The sequence below is a fragment of the Emydura macquarii genome, unplaced genomic scaffold (assembly GCF_026122565.2).
Source record: "Emydura macquarii macquarii isolate MOO-44397 ecotype Brisbane River unplaced genomic scaffold, CSIRO-AGI_Emac_v2 contig_2768, whole genome shotgun sequence".
NCBI lineage: Eukaryota > Metazoa > Chordata > Testudines > Chelidae > Emydura > Emydura macquarii.
In genome coordinates, this window is record NW_027132905.1 from 12,147,396 (window position 1) to 12,163,223 (window position 15,828).

A 15,828-nucleotide genomic window follows, 5' to 3' on the forward strand; every position below is an offset into this window, starting at 1 on the left:
CCCGTTCAGAAAGTCAGTGTCTGATCGTTGGCGACGAGCCCATAATACCTAAAAATAACAGATTGGGGATCAGCCTCCCAGAGCAAAGTCCTGGGCATAATGCAGCCTGGCAAAGCGGGCCTGAACGTCTGCACGAAATCTGCTAGCTAGGCCATGCTCATGATCAGTGTGATCACAACATATACACTGCACTGAGGGTGCCTCGTCGCACCTGGTGGCACTGCCGGCACAACACTGTTTGCCGGGAGCATGCAAGTGGAATTTGGGAAGTCTGGTTGTATAGCAGAATCCTGTGTTAGCATCAGCATCCTTTAATGGGGATGAATTTACCTGGTGCTAATTAATAGTTACTTGGTGTTCAGTCAGGAATAAACCAAATCAAGGATATAGAATTTATTTGGGTGTTTGGACTTTTCACTGTAACTGACAGGTTAAAACATGTTTTGGATAGAAGAGTTGTAAACTAAACCCCCTAATTGTGGGAATTTGAGTGTATGTTCTTAAGGTAATTTTATGTATATGACATTACACTCATTCAAGCACAGAGGGCCAGAATAAGGTTCTGCATGCCTCTTGAGTTCTGCCTGGGAAGATGGGCATGAGTCAAGCAGCTACACAGCCTGTCCTGTGGTGGATCGAATGGAAGTTTTCAGTGGACTAGCAAGGAAATAGCCATTGGTGCAACTGATTGTGGGGAGAAGGGAGAACGAAGACAATCTATCTGCACTTAAAGTGGTATTGCTAGTCTTGATGTTCAGCTCATTTGCCTTCTTCCTTAGTTGTCTGTGTGTAGTTTCATTTTGCAGCTACTGAATTTAATGATCTCTCAATCCCAGTTCTCAGGGTCTTTACCTTCATTCAGATATTGCAGTGTCTGCAAGCAGAGTTAATCTTTTTATAACTACTGTTATTTCCGCTTTTAGATTTCCTTATACATCTGGTCTTCTCTATGTGACTCTCTTTAGATTAAAAACTCATTTGGGCAGAAACTGTCCTTATCTTGTTTGTGCTAAACAAGTGTTCACAATAAAGAAGCTGACGTGAAGCTTCACAGTCTGCCCACATATAGGGGTGTTGAATTCCATCCCTTCACTACATATGATTCAGGCTTTCTGTTTGGAGGTGCTAAAGCTGCGGCCCTGCATTTTTCTTCCACAGAGGAAATGCATTGTGCTTGGAACACGTTTAGCAAAATATTTTAGACACAACTCTAAACTAGACAGATAAAGGCCTCAGTTCTGCAACTGACTGTGCGTCTTACACCCACTCATTCTAACATGTAGAGTTGGGGCCTTAATTAATTTAAAACAAAGGAGAATAATTTCATCACTATAAAAGCATTACAAAAATCTTTTGATTCTGTGCAGTATTTAGTTTCTGTTCCTAGTTTGTTTTGGTTTCACACAGTATTTATCTTTTCCTGTTCCTCTATCCAGCGCAGATCCAGAGTCTGCCTGAGCCTGGTGGAAGGTTTCCTTTTGATAATTTTTCATTTTGTTTTGTTATTAAAGGGCCTATGGGAGATAGTCCATCTCCATAATATAGGTTTCTCATGTGTGTGGACATTGAAAATTACCAAACCCAAAATTAAATTAATAAGTTTAATGTCACTAAAATATTTCTAATTAAAATAGTGCTTTATTTTGAATTTAAACATTCTCCTGCAGCATTTGTAATTCAAATATTGCAGCATTGTGCTAGTGGATCAGAACTAGAAAGTGAAATTGACTAGTTTTAAATGTCCTAGCTGAGTGAAGTGTAGAAAGTAAACCAACTGTATGGGCAGTGAAAAGCATATTAGATTTTTAAGAAAAGAATACATTTATATGAAATATTTACTCTACGCTACTTATTACAGTGTCATGGTAGTGCATCAATCATAACAGCACTTTCTCTTTTTCAGAGCTCTTTAAACTTTCAAAATGGTTTCCCATTAGGATTAAATTTTTCATGATTATTCTCACCTCAGTGGTTAGGGTTTTTTATGTATGTCTGAAAGCCAGATAAAGCTCCATTTGGTCTTTTTTAATTAAAAAAAAAAATTTTTTTTAGGTGTTTTCACCATTAAGAAAGTTTTCAGACATCCTTTTTGTTCTCCAATATTTAAAAAAGCTTAACTCCCCCCATCCAAACTTCTTACACTAACATTTGCACTTCTGTAGTACCTTTCATCTCAGGATCTCAAAGTATTTAAACATCAATCTGTACAACACCTCTGAGAGTCAGAAGCCTGATCTACACTTAAAATTCAGATCAACACAGGTACATCGTTTAGAGATGTAAAAAAGCGGCATAGTGATGCAATAGACAGTGGTAGGTTGATGGAAGAATGCTACTGTCATTGAGGGCATGTCTACATGTACAGCGCTGCAGGACGTCTGGTGAAGACACTATGCCGATGGGAGAGAGCTCTCCTGTTGGCATAATAAAACCACCTCCATGAACGGCAGTGCACACCAGTGCTTCTGTCGGTGTAATTTATGTCACTCGGGGGTGGTTTATTCACATCCCTGAGGGACATAAATTATGCTGACATAAACTATAGTGTAGACATAGCCTCAGGCAGGTGGATTATCCACAGCAGTTGAAAAACCACTTCTGCTGCAGTTCCATAGTGTAGGAAGCTTTTACACTATGGAGCTGCAGTAGCATAGACACATAACCTCAGAGACTCAAGAATGGGGTAGTGTCTACACTGCAAAAACCCCGTGCCACTGAATCTCAGAGCCCTGCTCAGTTGACCTGGGCTTGGGCTGTGGGGTTAAAAATTGCAATGCAGATACTTAGGTTGAACCCTGGGCTCTGCAGCCCACCTCCCTTATGGTTTAAGAGCCTGTGCTGCAGCCCAAGCCTGAATGACTATGCTGCAATTTTTAGTCCTGCAGTCTGAGCCCCATGAGCCAGAGTCAGCTGACTCAGGCCAGCCATGTTCATGGCACTGGTCTTTTACTGCAGTGTAGGTGTACCCTAAGAGTCGGGGAAGATCTAGCAGTCTTTAGAAGTTGTAGCTAAATATAAAGGTTATGGAGACATCAGTAACAACTCCGTAGTTAAGGTTATATTCACTTTTCCCAGTTGAAGTGAGGTTTTAATCCCTACGGTGTGAAAACAAATGCAAAGGACATGTTTATTTTATGCTTTATTATGTAGACACAGATTTATGATGTCCACAGCTATTCATTTCCTTGTTATTTAACTCCTTGCAGTTTGTAGTGGATGTGATTGGTAAATGTACTGTTGTCATTTAGGTGAAATTTTTATGGCATAAAATTTCCAAGGGGCTTGGTTGCTTTTTATTTCTTCCTCAGTCTTGTTAGCTCAGTTGAGTTAGTGGGACGGGAGTGAAGAGCCCTCTCTAGTGTCTTACCACGCAGGGTAACACTTTGAATGATCCATGCATAATGGTATTGGCTTCAGTGCAGGAATAGAAGCACAGCATGGTCCCTAGGTACATACATGGCTGGCTAGTTCATGCTGAAGCCTGTGCTGCACTGTCCATAGTTTTTGTTACCTGCGCTTGCTGGATTCAAGTTTGCTTGGGTGCCTGGCTGGCCTGTACACAGCTTTTGCTGTGTAGACATACCCTAGGGTTGGATGGCTTATCTACATTTGAAAGTTGTTTCAGATTAAGGTAGGGTGTGAATTTAAAGTGAAGTAGCTATTCCTGAATAACTGTGTGTATGGACATTCTTATTCTGGAATAAGAGTATCTTGTTTCTGTTTAGCTTAATTCACAAACAAGGCACTCTACATGTCTGAACACATTTTATTCCAGAGTGAGTGCTTTATTCCTAGGTTAAGCAAAACAGGAACAAGGCACTCTGATTGTGGAATAAGTGTGTCAATTTCCGGAGTTAATAACAGCTTCATGTGTAGACAAGTCCTTAGCCTGTGACTTGAGTGTTAAGAGGGCTTCTCGGTTGCATTAAACTACCTCAACTGAGCTAACGGTTATGAAGAAATCATCCATTTCGTCTATTAAAACAGGGCCATAGGTAATTCTGCAGTATGAGTCTGGGTGGAGCCATACAGTTCACCTGCATGTATCCAGTTGCAGGATCAGGGCTGTCATGCTTGGTCCTGTTCTTATTGAAGTGAATGGCAAAAAATTCCCAGTTACATTAATGTGGGTAGTTCCGGGCCCATAACTCCCATTAAATTGAACGGACACAAAACTGGGCACAAAACTATCTACAATAAAAAATAGTTAATCATTTTGCTTACTTACAACCTGTTCTCTTTACATGAATTTTCAAGGAGATTTAGCAATAATAGAAAGTTTGGAGATTTTGAGCTGGGAGGACCCAAAGCAACATCACACAAAAGTCAGCATTTTGAATGTTAACTAACTAACTCAAATTCAGAAATGTTTCTTTTTCTACTTCATAGATTGCAAAAATACTTTCCTTTGTCTTTAGAGTAAATATGGCAGTTTTAGGTCATATCCTATTTCAAATCAAAGTTATAGGGGGATAAAAATAGGGCTTTATGGAAATTACTTGTAATCTTTATATGGGGAAACTATTGGCTCTCAGTACTAGTGTCTAATTAGCAATATGTATGTTAAAAGTGGCTTTCACAGCTTCTGTGATTTCACTGTGGTGAAAAGCGGTAATTTTTGGTATTGATTCTTATACAGCCTGTGACTTCAGTGTTTGCCTTTTAGAAATCTGAGAATTTGCTATACTACCATAGCAAAAGCATGAGAAGTGAGATCAGATGAAGGATATCTGCAGACTAGAGGTTCTTGTATGTTGTCACTATGGGACTGTTCTGCTGTGCACAAGCAAAATTGCTGAAGTTGTGAGTATGCATTTCAGTAACGGAAATACATATTCAGATAGAATAGATAGATTCTGCCCAGTAACACTGGTGTTGCTAAGTACTTACCAGACTTTCCTTTGGATGAGTATATACAATTGTGAACTAGTGACAATGGTAATTTTTTCAAGTCTGTAAATTCTTTTTACTAAAAGGTTTCTTAGAGATTTAATCACACAAAAACTGAATGATTAGATTTTACATGAAACACACAGAATCATAGAAAAACACTGATAACAACTGAAGCATTGGATAAATGCTGAAGTAATCATCTTTGTTGCATATTTTAAATGAGCCTTTAATATTGATTAGATTTTTTTTTTTTTAAGGTTGGAAACTTTTATATTAAGGAACTTTAAAAACAAGAATGTTTGAGCTCAAAAAAATAATTAGATTTCATTCGTTGTCATCTTTTTGGTAAGGCCTCAATCCTTTAAGCCAGTGGTTCTCAAATGGTGTTCCGCGGAACCCTAGGGTTCCGTGGGCTGAGCTGAAGGGTTCCGCAAAGAAGACGTACCGCGCCGCCGAATGTTAAAAAAATCTGGCGCTGCTGAACAGCGGCTTGCGCGCTGCCGAAAACAGCTTTGAAAGCGCGCCGCCGAATCAAGCAAATACCGCGCCACCGAAAAAAGGAAGATTTCCTTGACTTTTCGGCGGACGGTATGTCATGTGTGGGCAAGGATTCCGAGGGCATGGTATGGTCGGGCAAGGGTTCTGAGGGCATGGCATGGGCGCGCAAGGGTTCCGTGGGTGGAAAGAAATTGAGAACCACTGCTCTAAGCACTTATGCTCACAGTTAACTTTACTATCATTAGTAGTCAGTCCCTGTCATAAGTGCATATCTGTTTGTAGGATCGTGGCCCAAGATAGTAGAGCTCATGTGTACTTTCCAGGCACCGAGGACTAATTAATGTCCTCAGCTGAAACAGCTCTTGGTTTAATATCTACAAGATGTCAAATTAAAATCAAGTGTCTTCGTTGGGAATGGAATATTCCAGGGCCTCATCACACACTGTAACCACAGCACGTTACTGCTCCAATATATAAATAATTGAGGGGAAAAAGTACTCATCTGAATTTATTTTTGATAGTAACTATATAAATGTCTATTAACACTTTAATCCAACACTTTTTTTTTAAAATCCAACAGAAAATAATGTTCTTAAAGTAAAATACTTCAGTGAATTAAAGGGAAAGTAACTCTTGGCCTAGATCAGTGAGTGAAATGGACTTTGTCCCCTTCTAACTTAAATCAAGTTGTGCTTACATCACAATTATCCTGTTGTGAGGAATTTTTTAGTAGTCTGAAGGGGGAAAATCTCTTGCAAGAGGAAATAATAAAGCATTCTTAATTGTGTGTACCAGGTGCCTGCACCATCTTAGATGGAAAATACAAGACCAGTGCAGTCATGGCAATGTTGGGCCACCTGAGGCGGGATGATTCATTCTTCCTGCCACATGAACCCTTCTTGTTTTGTTAATGAGCACTTAGCTGAATTTTTGATGCCTGGAAACATTAAAAAGGCTGTAAGGCATTTCTGCGTACCTTGTGCATTAGAAGGAAAATCTGTTTCATATAACTGTTTAGTACATTGTGGGGCCTTCTAAACTCTTGCCCAATTTTAAGATGCCTAAAATGTGGGTCTGTTTTGTTTCATTACATGAATTGGTGTGATTGAAGTAATGTCCAGCTTACTTCCTCCTGCAGAACTTAATTGTAAGAATATTTTTTCTACCTTCCTACGTCACTTGTGCCTTTTCTTCTTTATTCCATCTTGCAATATTTTGTCATTTATCCAGTACTTTCATTTTCCCTCCCCTTGGGATTACATCCCTCAGGTCTCTAACTTTTTTTCCCTCCTTTCTATTTGTAAACATCAGAGAGAAGTGGGACATTTGCTTCCACTGCTAGGATGGTGGGTGATGCTACTCAGATAGCAGTAACAGAACCTCTACCAGACCCTTATCTCATTCATTGTTAATATCCTGAATTTTTACACAAGTTTATTTCTCAGCAGATTAAATAGCTGCAGTTTTCATGGGTAGCATTTTGGTTTTCATTTTCAAATGTAGCTTTCAGGGTTTGAAATAGGGCCAACACTTCATAGACAGGGGAGACAGAAGAATCACCAGGTCTGAACCTTTGCATTTTACAGGATTCTTCCCTGGATTACTTGCTTTGTTTTCTCCACCCTGTTCTTCAGTCTTTGCAGTGATAACTCAGCTGCCTGCTTTCAAAATACAATTGCCTGCTCTTCAAATTGAGATTTTTTTCCTCCCTAATGACCAAATTACATGCATCATTATTTGTCCCCCAGATCACTTCATCTTATCCTACCTACTGCCCGTTTGGACTAATAAAATAGTATTTTACTGATCTGGACATACCCATCAAGTTAGTCTGATACTACTTTTATCTAAAAGATTTTTTTTAGATGATATTTTTGAGATTTGACGGTGTGACGTGCCCCTCTGCAGTCTGGACTGTTATATCGCTGTGTCACCCCAATCCCTCACTCCTGGAGTGCGTCTCACTCTGGCTGTGTGAACCCCCGTTCCTGGGCAGCTCAACCACACCACCAGCAAGCAAATTCCCCCCCAAACAACTCAGTGAATGAGTGCCTCTAGCCAGCCACTCATGGGATTATGCAATGGTAGGACCCCAGCCGCAGATACAATCCTAGGAACTGCTGCCCAATGGACTCTGCAAGCTCATACATTTATCAGTTTATCAAAGAAATTGATATGCACCAGCTTTGTCACTTCAAATGGAGTCTGTGACACACCTTAAGCCAAATGCACTGCTTTAGATAAAATAAACAAATATGGTTTATTAAGTTCAGAAAGATTTTAAGTGATTATAAATCAGAGGAAAATAAATCAGATTTGATGTGGATGAAATAAAAGCAAATCTCATTCTAAACCAAGCTTAACACTTTCAGTAACCTTCAAAGTCAGATAATGCTCGTCACAGGCTGGCTGATCTTCTTCAGCCAGGCCCTCCCCCTGTGGACAGTCCTTCAGTTGCTTGATGTTCTTTTGTAGATGGAAGTGGAAGACAGAGCCCCAGATTGCAAAACATCTCTTCTTTTAACATGTTCCTTGGCCCCCCTCTTAGGTCAGGTGACAGGCAATGTCCGGCATGGCTTCCTCCACTTGAGTCAATGAGCATCCCGCTTATCGATGCTTAGGCTAGTCCATTGTTCCTGGAAGAGCTGGGTTGTTTTATGCATGCCTTAGTGAGGCGTGAACCACCTCTCTGCTTTTGAAGGGTTTTGCTTAGATCTGCCTCAAGCCATGAGACACATTTGGGAATATTACATAGCAGAGCTTCATAACCATACATACGACATTGCAAGAAACATACTACTATAACAATAACGTTCAGTATGTCATGAGCATTCTAAAAACATCTGACATGACATACTTTGTATTAAACAATACACAATTACGCTATAACGGTGAACATGAATGATACCCAATCACACCCTAAGGGTGTACATGGAGTGCAGTGTATCACAAATGGGGAGAAGTATTGTGTAGTAGTTAGAGCTGGAGTTGGTTCTGAGTTCTATTTTTTTAAACTCTGACAATGCCTTACTCAGTGACCTTGGGTGAGTTCCTTTCCTCTGTTTGTTTTCCCATCTGTAAAATTTAAAACCTATTATTATTATTAGGAGTAGTATTGTGGAAGTGCTTAGGGCCTGTAGTCAGGGATCATAGCCCCATTGTGCTACGTAGTGTACAAATGTATAACAAAAAGATGGTCCCTGCCCTGAAGATCTTGCAATCTATTATGTATTCTGTGCTAGAAAAGACGTGCTGGTTAGTTATAGCTATACTAGTTTATAACGCACTTATTTGCTGGTATAGCTATGTCTTCATTAAGACTTTTGCTAGTATAAAAATGTCATTAAAAATCACACTTCTTCTGACATTACTATATGGGCAAAAGTTTTAAGCATAGATCTGTCCTTACTAAACTGGGTTTGTACCTTGTATTTATCTTACAAGAGTGCAGAGAGGCTTTATTAATTAGTGTCATATTGTCACAGTTACACCCACATTTATGCTAGCATATACCCAATGTGTTCTTGTGGATTGGGTATTTGTGAGTGTGCATACCGAGTTAGGTGACATGGCATTGATTATAACATGGACTGGAAATAAATAAGGTTATATTGTTACAGTGGCATTTGCTGGTTCTATCATGTTAATCTGCTTATTCTGTGGGATGCTAACAGATTTACACCTATTGAGAAAAGTACCTATGCTTTTACCCATCTGCCTTTATTGCCTTAGTTAGTATAGTCTGTGGAGCAGTGTTCCTCAACCTTTTAAGTAGCAAGTAAAGCAGGAGAGCTCCGAGTTCTGCAGTACTGTGTGGCTGTGGCAGATCACAAAATGCCCTGCTGTTTCTCCTCTCCTTCCTTCTCCCCTTCCTCCCTATAGGAGCAAAGGTCAATGCCAGCCAATCACTATAGCCTCATGGCGGGGTCACATGGTGTTCTCCTCACACAGGCGGGAACTTGTGAGGTATGAGCAGGTCCTAGCGGCCCAGAGTGGATTGCAGCGTTCCCCATGGTCGTTCCTAGGGGGGTGCAAGCCTGGGGCAAATCACACTGTGTGGGCCCCTCTTAAGATTTTTATACTAGCAAAATCTAGGGCTGTCATAGTTGTCAATTTCACTGCTCTAGCTGAGGAGGCTTCAGCGCAGGCTGGGACCCCGGGATGTGGCAGGCGACAGGCAGCTGCTGCCCATCTTCAACCCAGGACGTGGGAGGCTGTCTCTTGGCTCAGAGCCGGGGGACGGGTGGCAGCCACCCAGCTGCAAGCCCAGCTCGCATGGTGCAGGAGGCTGCCTCCGAGCTCTCACCTGGAAGCTGGGACTGGGTAGGATGCAGGCGGCTGCCGCCCGGCGTCCCAAAACTGAGGCGGCTGCCGCCCGCCTCCCCCAGAATCCGGGGGCTGTTGCCTGCCTCTCAGCTGGTAGCTGGAACTGGGCGGCTGCCACCTGGCTTCCCCAGAAGTTGGTGGCTGCCACCCATCTCCTTTCACTGGGTTTTTTGCTGCATACCGCCTGCCTGTGTCTCGCGTACCCCTGGGGGTATGCATACCATAGGCTGAGAAACTATGCTGTGGAGGAGTAGGGTTACTTACCAGCAATGTACTGCCTGCGGCGGAAATACAGTGAGAAGTTGATAAGTTTTAGGTTCAAATTCTTCTGGGAGCAAGTGTTTTTAATTTGATATTTTTTAATTCTTCCTCCTTACAGCCAGGAACAGTTGGGAGTGGGAGAATCTCTTCACTTTTAATATAAATCAGATTTTGGACCTTGACTAATTTTCCCCTTAAAGGAAGTAGTTCAATCTCGTGTCAGATCAGGAGTTCTCAACCTGAAAGTTGTGGCCACTGTGCCCATGTTGTTAAATGAGTGGTGTCCCTTTCTAGCTAGGAAGGAGATTCTCAGTGAAAGTGGAGAGGATCCTGGTACGGATAAGGGAGACTGGTTACGGAAAGGTTGAAAGCCGCTGTGTCAGAACAGTGGCCATTTTTGGAGGCTTGTGGCATTAGTAATTCATCTCCAGAATAAAGATTTGTGGGATTTGGGGAGAATTTATATTGTGCTTAATTAGCCATATGCATGCACAATTACCTGTTGTGGGTGTAGTCATAGTAACTGTACAACTGAATTAGGCACACAGTTGTCTATTTAATTTTTTTTTTTTTTTTTTAATCTGACTTAAAATATTTTCTAGCAAGCTTCTTGGGCCTAATTTTCAAGTAACTTAGACACACAAATGTTGATTGCAATGCACACATGTATTAAACTGCACGCATACATTACTTGAAAACATGGCCCTTACATTTTTGGGGTTGACTTTCAGAAGCAGTGTGACTATAGTTTGACACTTAGCTGTTGACTGTCTATACAGCAAAAAATTCATACTGAACACAAGACACAGACCAAGCTTATGTAAAACAAGACATTCATTTAAAGGAGTGACCTGAATTTCCCTCAGTAAGGACTTCTTCACATGTGTGCGAATAAAATAGAAAACGAACCCAAGTAGCAGAGCTGTTACTTCTGCAGGCTGAGGATGAAGGGAGAGAGAATTTTGTTTTTAAATACTGGGGAGTTGGTCAGATACTATAGTGAGAAGAGGTCATAAGTGTCTCAGTAGAGAAAAGGAAGAAAAATGTCTCAGATGGTTTCAAGGATATTAGCATTATTATGTATGAAGGGTAGGTAGTCAAGGAATATATTAAGAAAGGAATTGCCATTTGCAGTGTTACTGTTACTTAATTATGATTTAAAAAAAAAAAAAGAAATTTATCTCCAAATCTAGGAAAGTGGTTCAGACCCAAGCAATCTTTCTAAATCTGAGTCTATGTGTATGTAAATATGTATTTGTTTTGTTGATACAGTGTTGCGCAATAGAAAGAACAAAGTAGCTAGATGATAGCTAAGGTGTAAATTTTGGTCTAACTATGCATTCTTCTTTGGACACACCTAACCCAGTATTGCTGGCTTTTATGATCAAATAATGTTTGCAAACCCTACATAGTACAAGCCACATACTGTATATTTGAAAAGCTGTAGGCCTGTTTATACTGTGTGTGTATATACTAATACACAACAGCGTGTACAGTTACAGATTTTGCCACTGGCTCCCCCTTGTCCACTGCATAACTGACTGATAAACCGTTTATTTTACATAACTCAGCTAAGTGCAAGTTTTCTTAGCAAAGCTATAGAAGGAATGGAGATTTCAGTTGAACGTCACCTACCATTTCCTCCTTTTTTTTTTTTTTTTTTTTTTTGATGAAAACAAATGTAATTTGGTGTTCTCACAATTAGTGTGAGCCGATAGCTCTTAAACTAGTGCCAAGGAAGTGGAAAGGTACAACAGTAAATACACATGCGTGCTCTGTAGCAATCTGGAACCTGAAATGTAGAATTCTGACTTAGCATACAGACTTATCACAACTGGCACATTATTTATTGATTAAAATCTACAAATGGGATTGCATTGGCTACCTGTGCGGTGAAATGTAGCAAGTGTTTAAGAGTGCACATATTTTCTGTACAACAGTTTAGGACAAGAAAAGTGTAGTGATAATTTAGATATGCAGAATGCGACTAACCCAATTGGATTTTGACCAGGACACCATGATTGCATAATTCTCTGTATTATTATGGGGGAATCAGGTTTATTTGTCCTTTTTCTCCAGCCCTATTAAAATGTAAATGACTCTGTTCAGTTGCAGAATGAGGAGGAGCCTGGAGAGACTGCAAACGCTGTGAATGACGCCCCTCCACCTTACAGCAGCATTTCTGGGGAGAATGCAGGTAAACTGAGCAGCAAGCAAATAAATGTTGGTTTTTCTGTTGGCTTTCTTTCCCATCCCCTGAGTTGTTTCTTCTCTTATAATATACTCACTGCTGGCTGGCACTGCAGCATCTTTACTAAGACTGGGAAGGATGGGACCCGATCCAAAGAGATTGTAGTTATTTGTGGTTTGAAAGAAAACATGCTTTGGTGGCAATCACCTGATGTCATCGCTGTAAAATGGTGCTCACCTTACTTTCTACAGTGCTCTTAGCATACATAAGAAGGTGAAAATCTAATGATCTGATATTTGAGTAATAATCTTGCTTCATCCAGTGAGGCATCTTTATTGGTGTTTTTTACTTTATTGTCCTTTTTCAGGGCTTCTTTATTGGCCATGATGCTGAATTTTTGTCTTGTAAAGTGTATACAAATGACTTTGATACTGTAGTTTAATAATGCTTGAATACATTAGTGTTTTAAAAACCCGTCACCTGCAACTATAGAAAAGAAAGTGGCCAGAACTGAAATCTTGGAAGAGAACTCCACTCAGTTATAACATGGCAGTCTTCTTACTCTCTGATAATTAGAACAGAAATCCCGTTAGAAATAGATCTGTTAAGAGGCTATGCTTATTTTTTTCAGTAGCTTATCTCATATGTGTTCTGTGGCATCTGAACACATAACAGATAAAGCAAACATCAGTTTAAAATGAAGATTAAGCAAAGTAAGAAAAAATGCCGTAACTCAGAGCCATTTGATAAAATGTTGCCCCAAAACATGAACCTTGCACTTTTGTTCTAACAAATTCAAGCTTCTAATGCCTGCTCGGAGTGGTTTCCATAGCCAGAGATTTGCCACTGAGAATGCCCTTCTTCCAGTCCTTGAGTTCACATCTTGGGACTTGGCAAAAGCCAGTTGATGTCTGCCATTACACGTGTAGAGGCAGTCTCTAAGGTAGCCAAGTCCCAAACCATTTATGGCTTTCTAGATTGTAATCAACACCTTGAATTGACTCCTAGAAATGTGTATGCAACACAGATGTAATATGCATGCACCAAAACCACATATTCTGTATTATGTGAAGGTTTGCAGTGGCATTCATTATATCATTTTCATTATAGAGATAATTATGATCGTGGCCATTATAATCTCTTGGTAAAAAGGGGAATGGAGACTGGTTAAACCTTCTAAGGAGAGTGCCCATGAGGGAGCTATCTCTTCTGGATGATGAGACCTGAATTAAAAGCCAATAATATTTTTCAGAGGAATTATCACATTTGTGCTGGTCATAGTGTAGATTGTGATTTCCCTCAAGCACATTTTCTTAATAAAAAGTCAGAATCAAATTTGAGAATCAGGCACTTCAGGTGCATAAAGGGAGCATATGGAAACCTGAGAGGGAGAAAATTAAAGATTGCCCTGGAAAGAAATGACAGCATCATCATTGTTGTGACCTATCCCTGTCCCAATTTACGCTGCTCAAAGTAGTAAATAGACATTTAAAAAATATAGTTTGGGGTAATTAACTAGTAAAGTTATTGCTTGCAAATAAAGCAAGCTGAAAATTTCAACATAACCCCAAATGAAATTTGCTGTACAGTTTTATCACAGTCCATTCCAAATGTGGCATTTTTTGGATAAAAGCTCAGTTTTAGACAGGCCATGATTTTCTAATCCAAAAATTCAGCTATCCTCATTAGAGGTTTGCATTTCATATGGCCTGTTGGACAACCTAGGATAGTGGGTGCTCATCACCCTGCCTTCTTATGCAGAAACTGTTACTTTGAAGAGAGAAACATCCAGGGTCACTGACTGGCAAACTGTCTAGCAGTCAGTCTTCTGGCCTAGATCCCCAGAGGTATTTAGGCTCCTAACTTGCATTAAAATCATTGGAAGTTAGGAACCTAAATACTTTGAAGATCTTTGCTTCCCTGGTAGAGGGTTTTGAATTCTATCCTGTTTTGCTACTGAGTGGTATATGGGTGAGCCTTGGCCTTGTTGGATCACACAAATATGGTCTGGGGTGCACATGTTGATTGTGCCATGTTACTGCATGCAAAAGGCACAGCATAGTTTTATTATATGGTTCTCTCCATCATGGAGAAAATAGCTGTGTAAAGTATACACACACAACCCTAGAAACATACGTTTTATATCTCCACGGGGAATGTGTAAAACATGCTGCCATCAGGGCTCTACTTATAAAGGTTCTAATTTGTCAATAAGTCTGAGAGCCTGGTGTTCAGAACCAGTGTGTTTTACTTTGTCCCACTCCTCTTCTCTTTCCCTAGAAAGGAAACGGGGGTCTTTTTCAGACAAACTGACCACCTTTGGCTGAAAGGCTTATAGGGATTCTTCTTTGACTCCTCAAAGCCATTTGAAAATATGATTGTTTCGCTTACTGAAATTAGGAGACACAGCACGTGTTCCTATCTTTGTTGCGCTATACTAGGAGTGTGCCTTTGTGCACCCAATATAAAGTTGTCCTGTTCTTACTCTGTATCTGCTGTGGAGTTCCTATGTTTCAGTCCTTAAAAAGCTCAAGAACCTCTGTTTGTGATATAGCATGCATATGTTTCTAACAAGGTTTCAACATTCCTTGCTTTTCCTTGTCTAGATCAAGATGACTAGTGTACTAATTTATTTAGGGTGAATTCCCTTCCCCTTCTGAAAGTCTGTTGGCATCCTATTGTTGGTCTCAAATTTGCTTTAATGTTTCCTTTATTATGGCATAATAATAGTTCAGTACATGTGAGTTTAAATTAGTCTTGCACCAAGAATACTTGGTAATTTTAAGATCCTACTTTTTCTTTGCTGGTTATAGAGCTGCTTATACCAGGAGTCAGAAGCATATTATGTCCTACACTTCATGTAAACTCTCTCTTTGCAGCATATTTTGACTACAAAGATGAGTCAGGATTTCCCAAGCCCCCTTCTTATAACGTGGCCACAACGCTGCCTAGTTATGATGAAGCGGAGAGAAGTAAGGCTGAAGCTACCATTCCCTTGGTTCCTGGAAGAGTAAGTTCACTTCGTGTGCTGAATGTCCCTAAAGATTCCTTGGTAGAACTTACTTATACAGCAGAATTAACCTAAATAATTTGTTAATCAAAATCTTGATTTATTTTTTGTCATTGGTTTTTCTCAAAGTGTTCTACAGTATATTTTGAGAAACTTTTAATCTGATCAACTGGCATGATGTAAGGCATCTCAGTAACACCAGTACATGCAATACAGATTAATTTGGCAAGCTGATATTAGGCTAAATGTGTAGCCTTACTGTTTATTTTAGAACTTCCTAATTTATACTTTCAAAATACCTCCCATCAGAAGATCTCAAGGCACCCAATTTTTGAGTGAGTTCCTATAGTTCAGACACTTTTTCTTTGTTATGAAATGGGAATTGGCAAAGCTTTAGAGGTCAGGGCTCACTTCATACCTTTGTCAGCTGAACCATGTCCTCCAGTCACCAAATAAGAACTAAACATGAAAAGTGTAGGAAATCATGTTCTGATTTATTTCCTATCTTAACTTAGGTAACTTGGCCTTTCCCATCACTCCTGGCCCTTTTTTGAACTGGCTTTTCTGGAGGACAGGACTTCTGGTCTGTGGATAATAAAATCCACTGTCTCCATCAGGATAGATTTTCCTCTTTTCTTCCTCTCATGTT

At 40.1% G+C, this 15,828-nt stretch overlaps 1 protein-coding gene across 3 annotated transcripts in view; it reads left to right on the plus strand.

Annotated features, from left to right (window-relative positions):
- Window positions 1-15,828, plus strand: part of NDFIP1 (Nedd4 family interacting protein 1) — a 48,693-nt gene that overhangs the window by 20,224 nt on the left and 12,641 nt on the right. For all 3 annotated transcript variants that reach the window (XM_067566709.1, XM_067566708.1, XM_067566707.1), the window contains 2 exons: window positions 12,088-12,175; window positions 15,049-15,179. In XM_067566709.1, coding sequence (XP_067422810.1) covers window positions 12,088-12,175; window positions 15,049-15,179 — 219 coding nt within the window. The remainder of the gene's footprint in view (window positions 1-12,087; window positions 12,176-15,048; window positions 15,180-15,828) is intronic.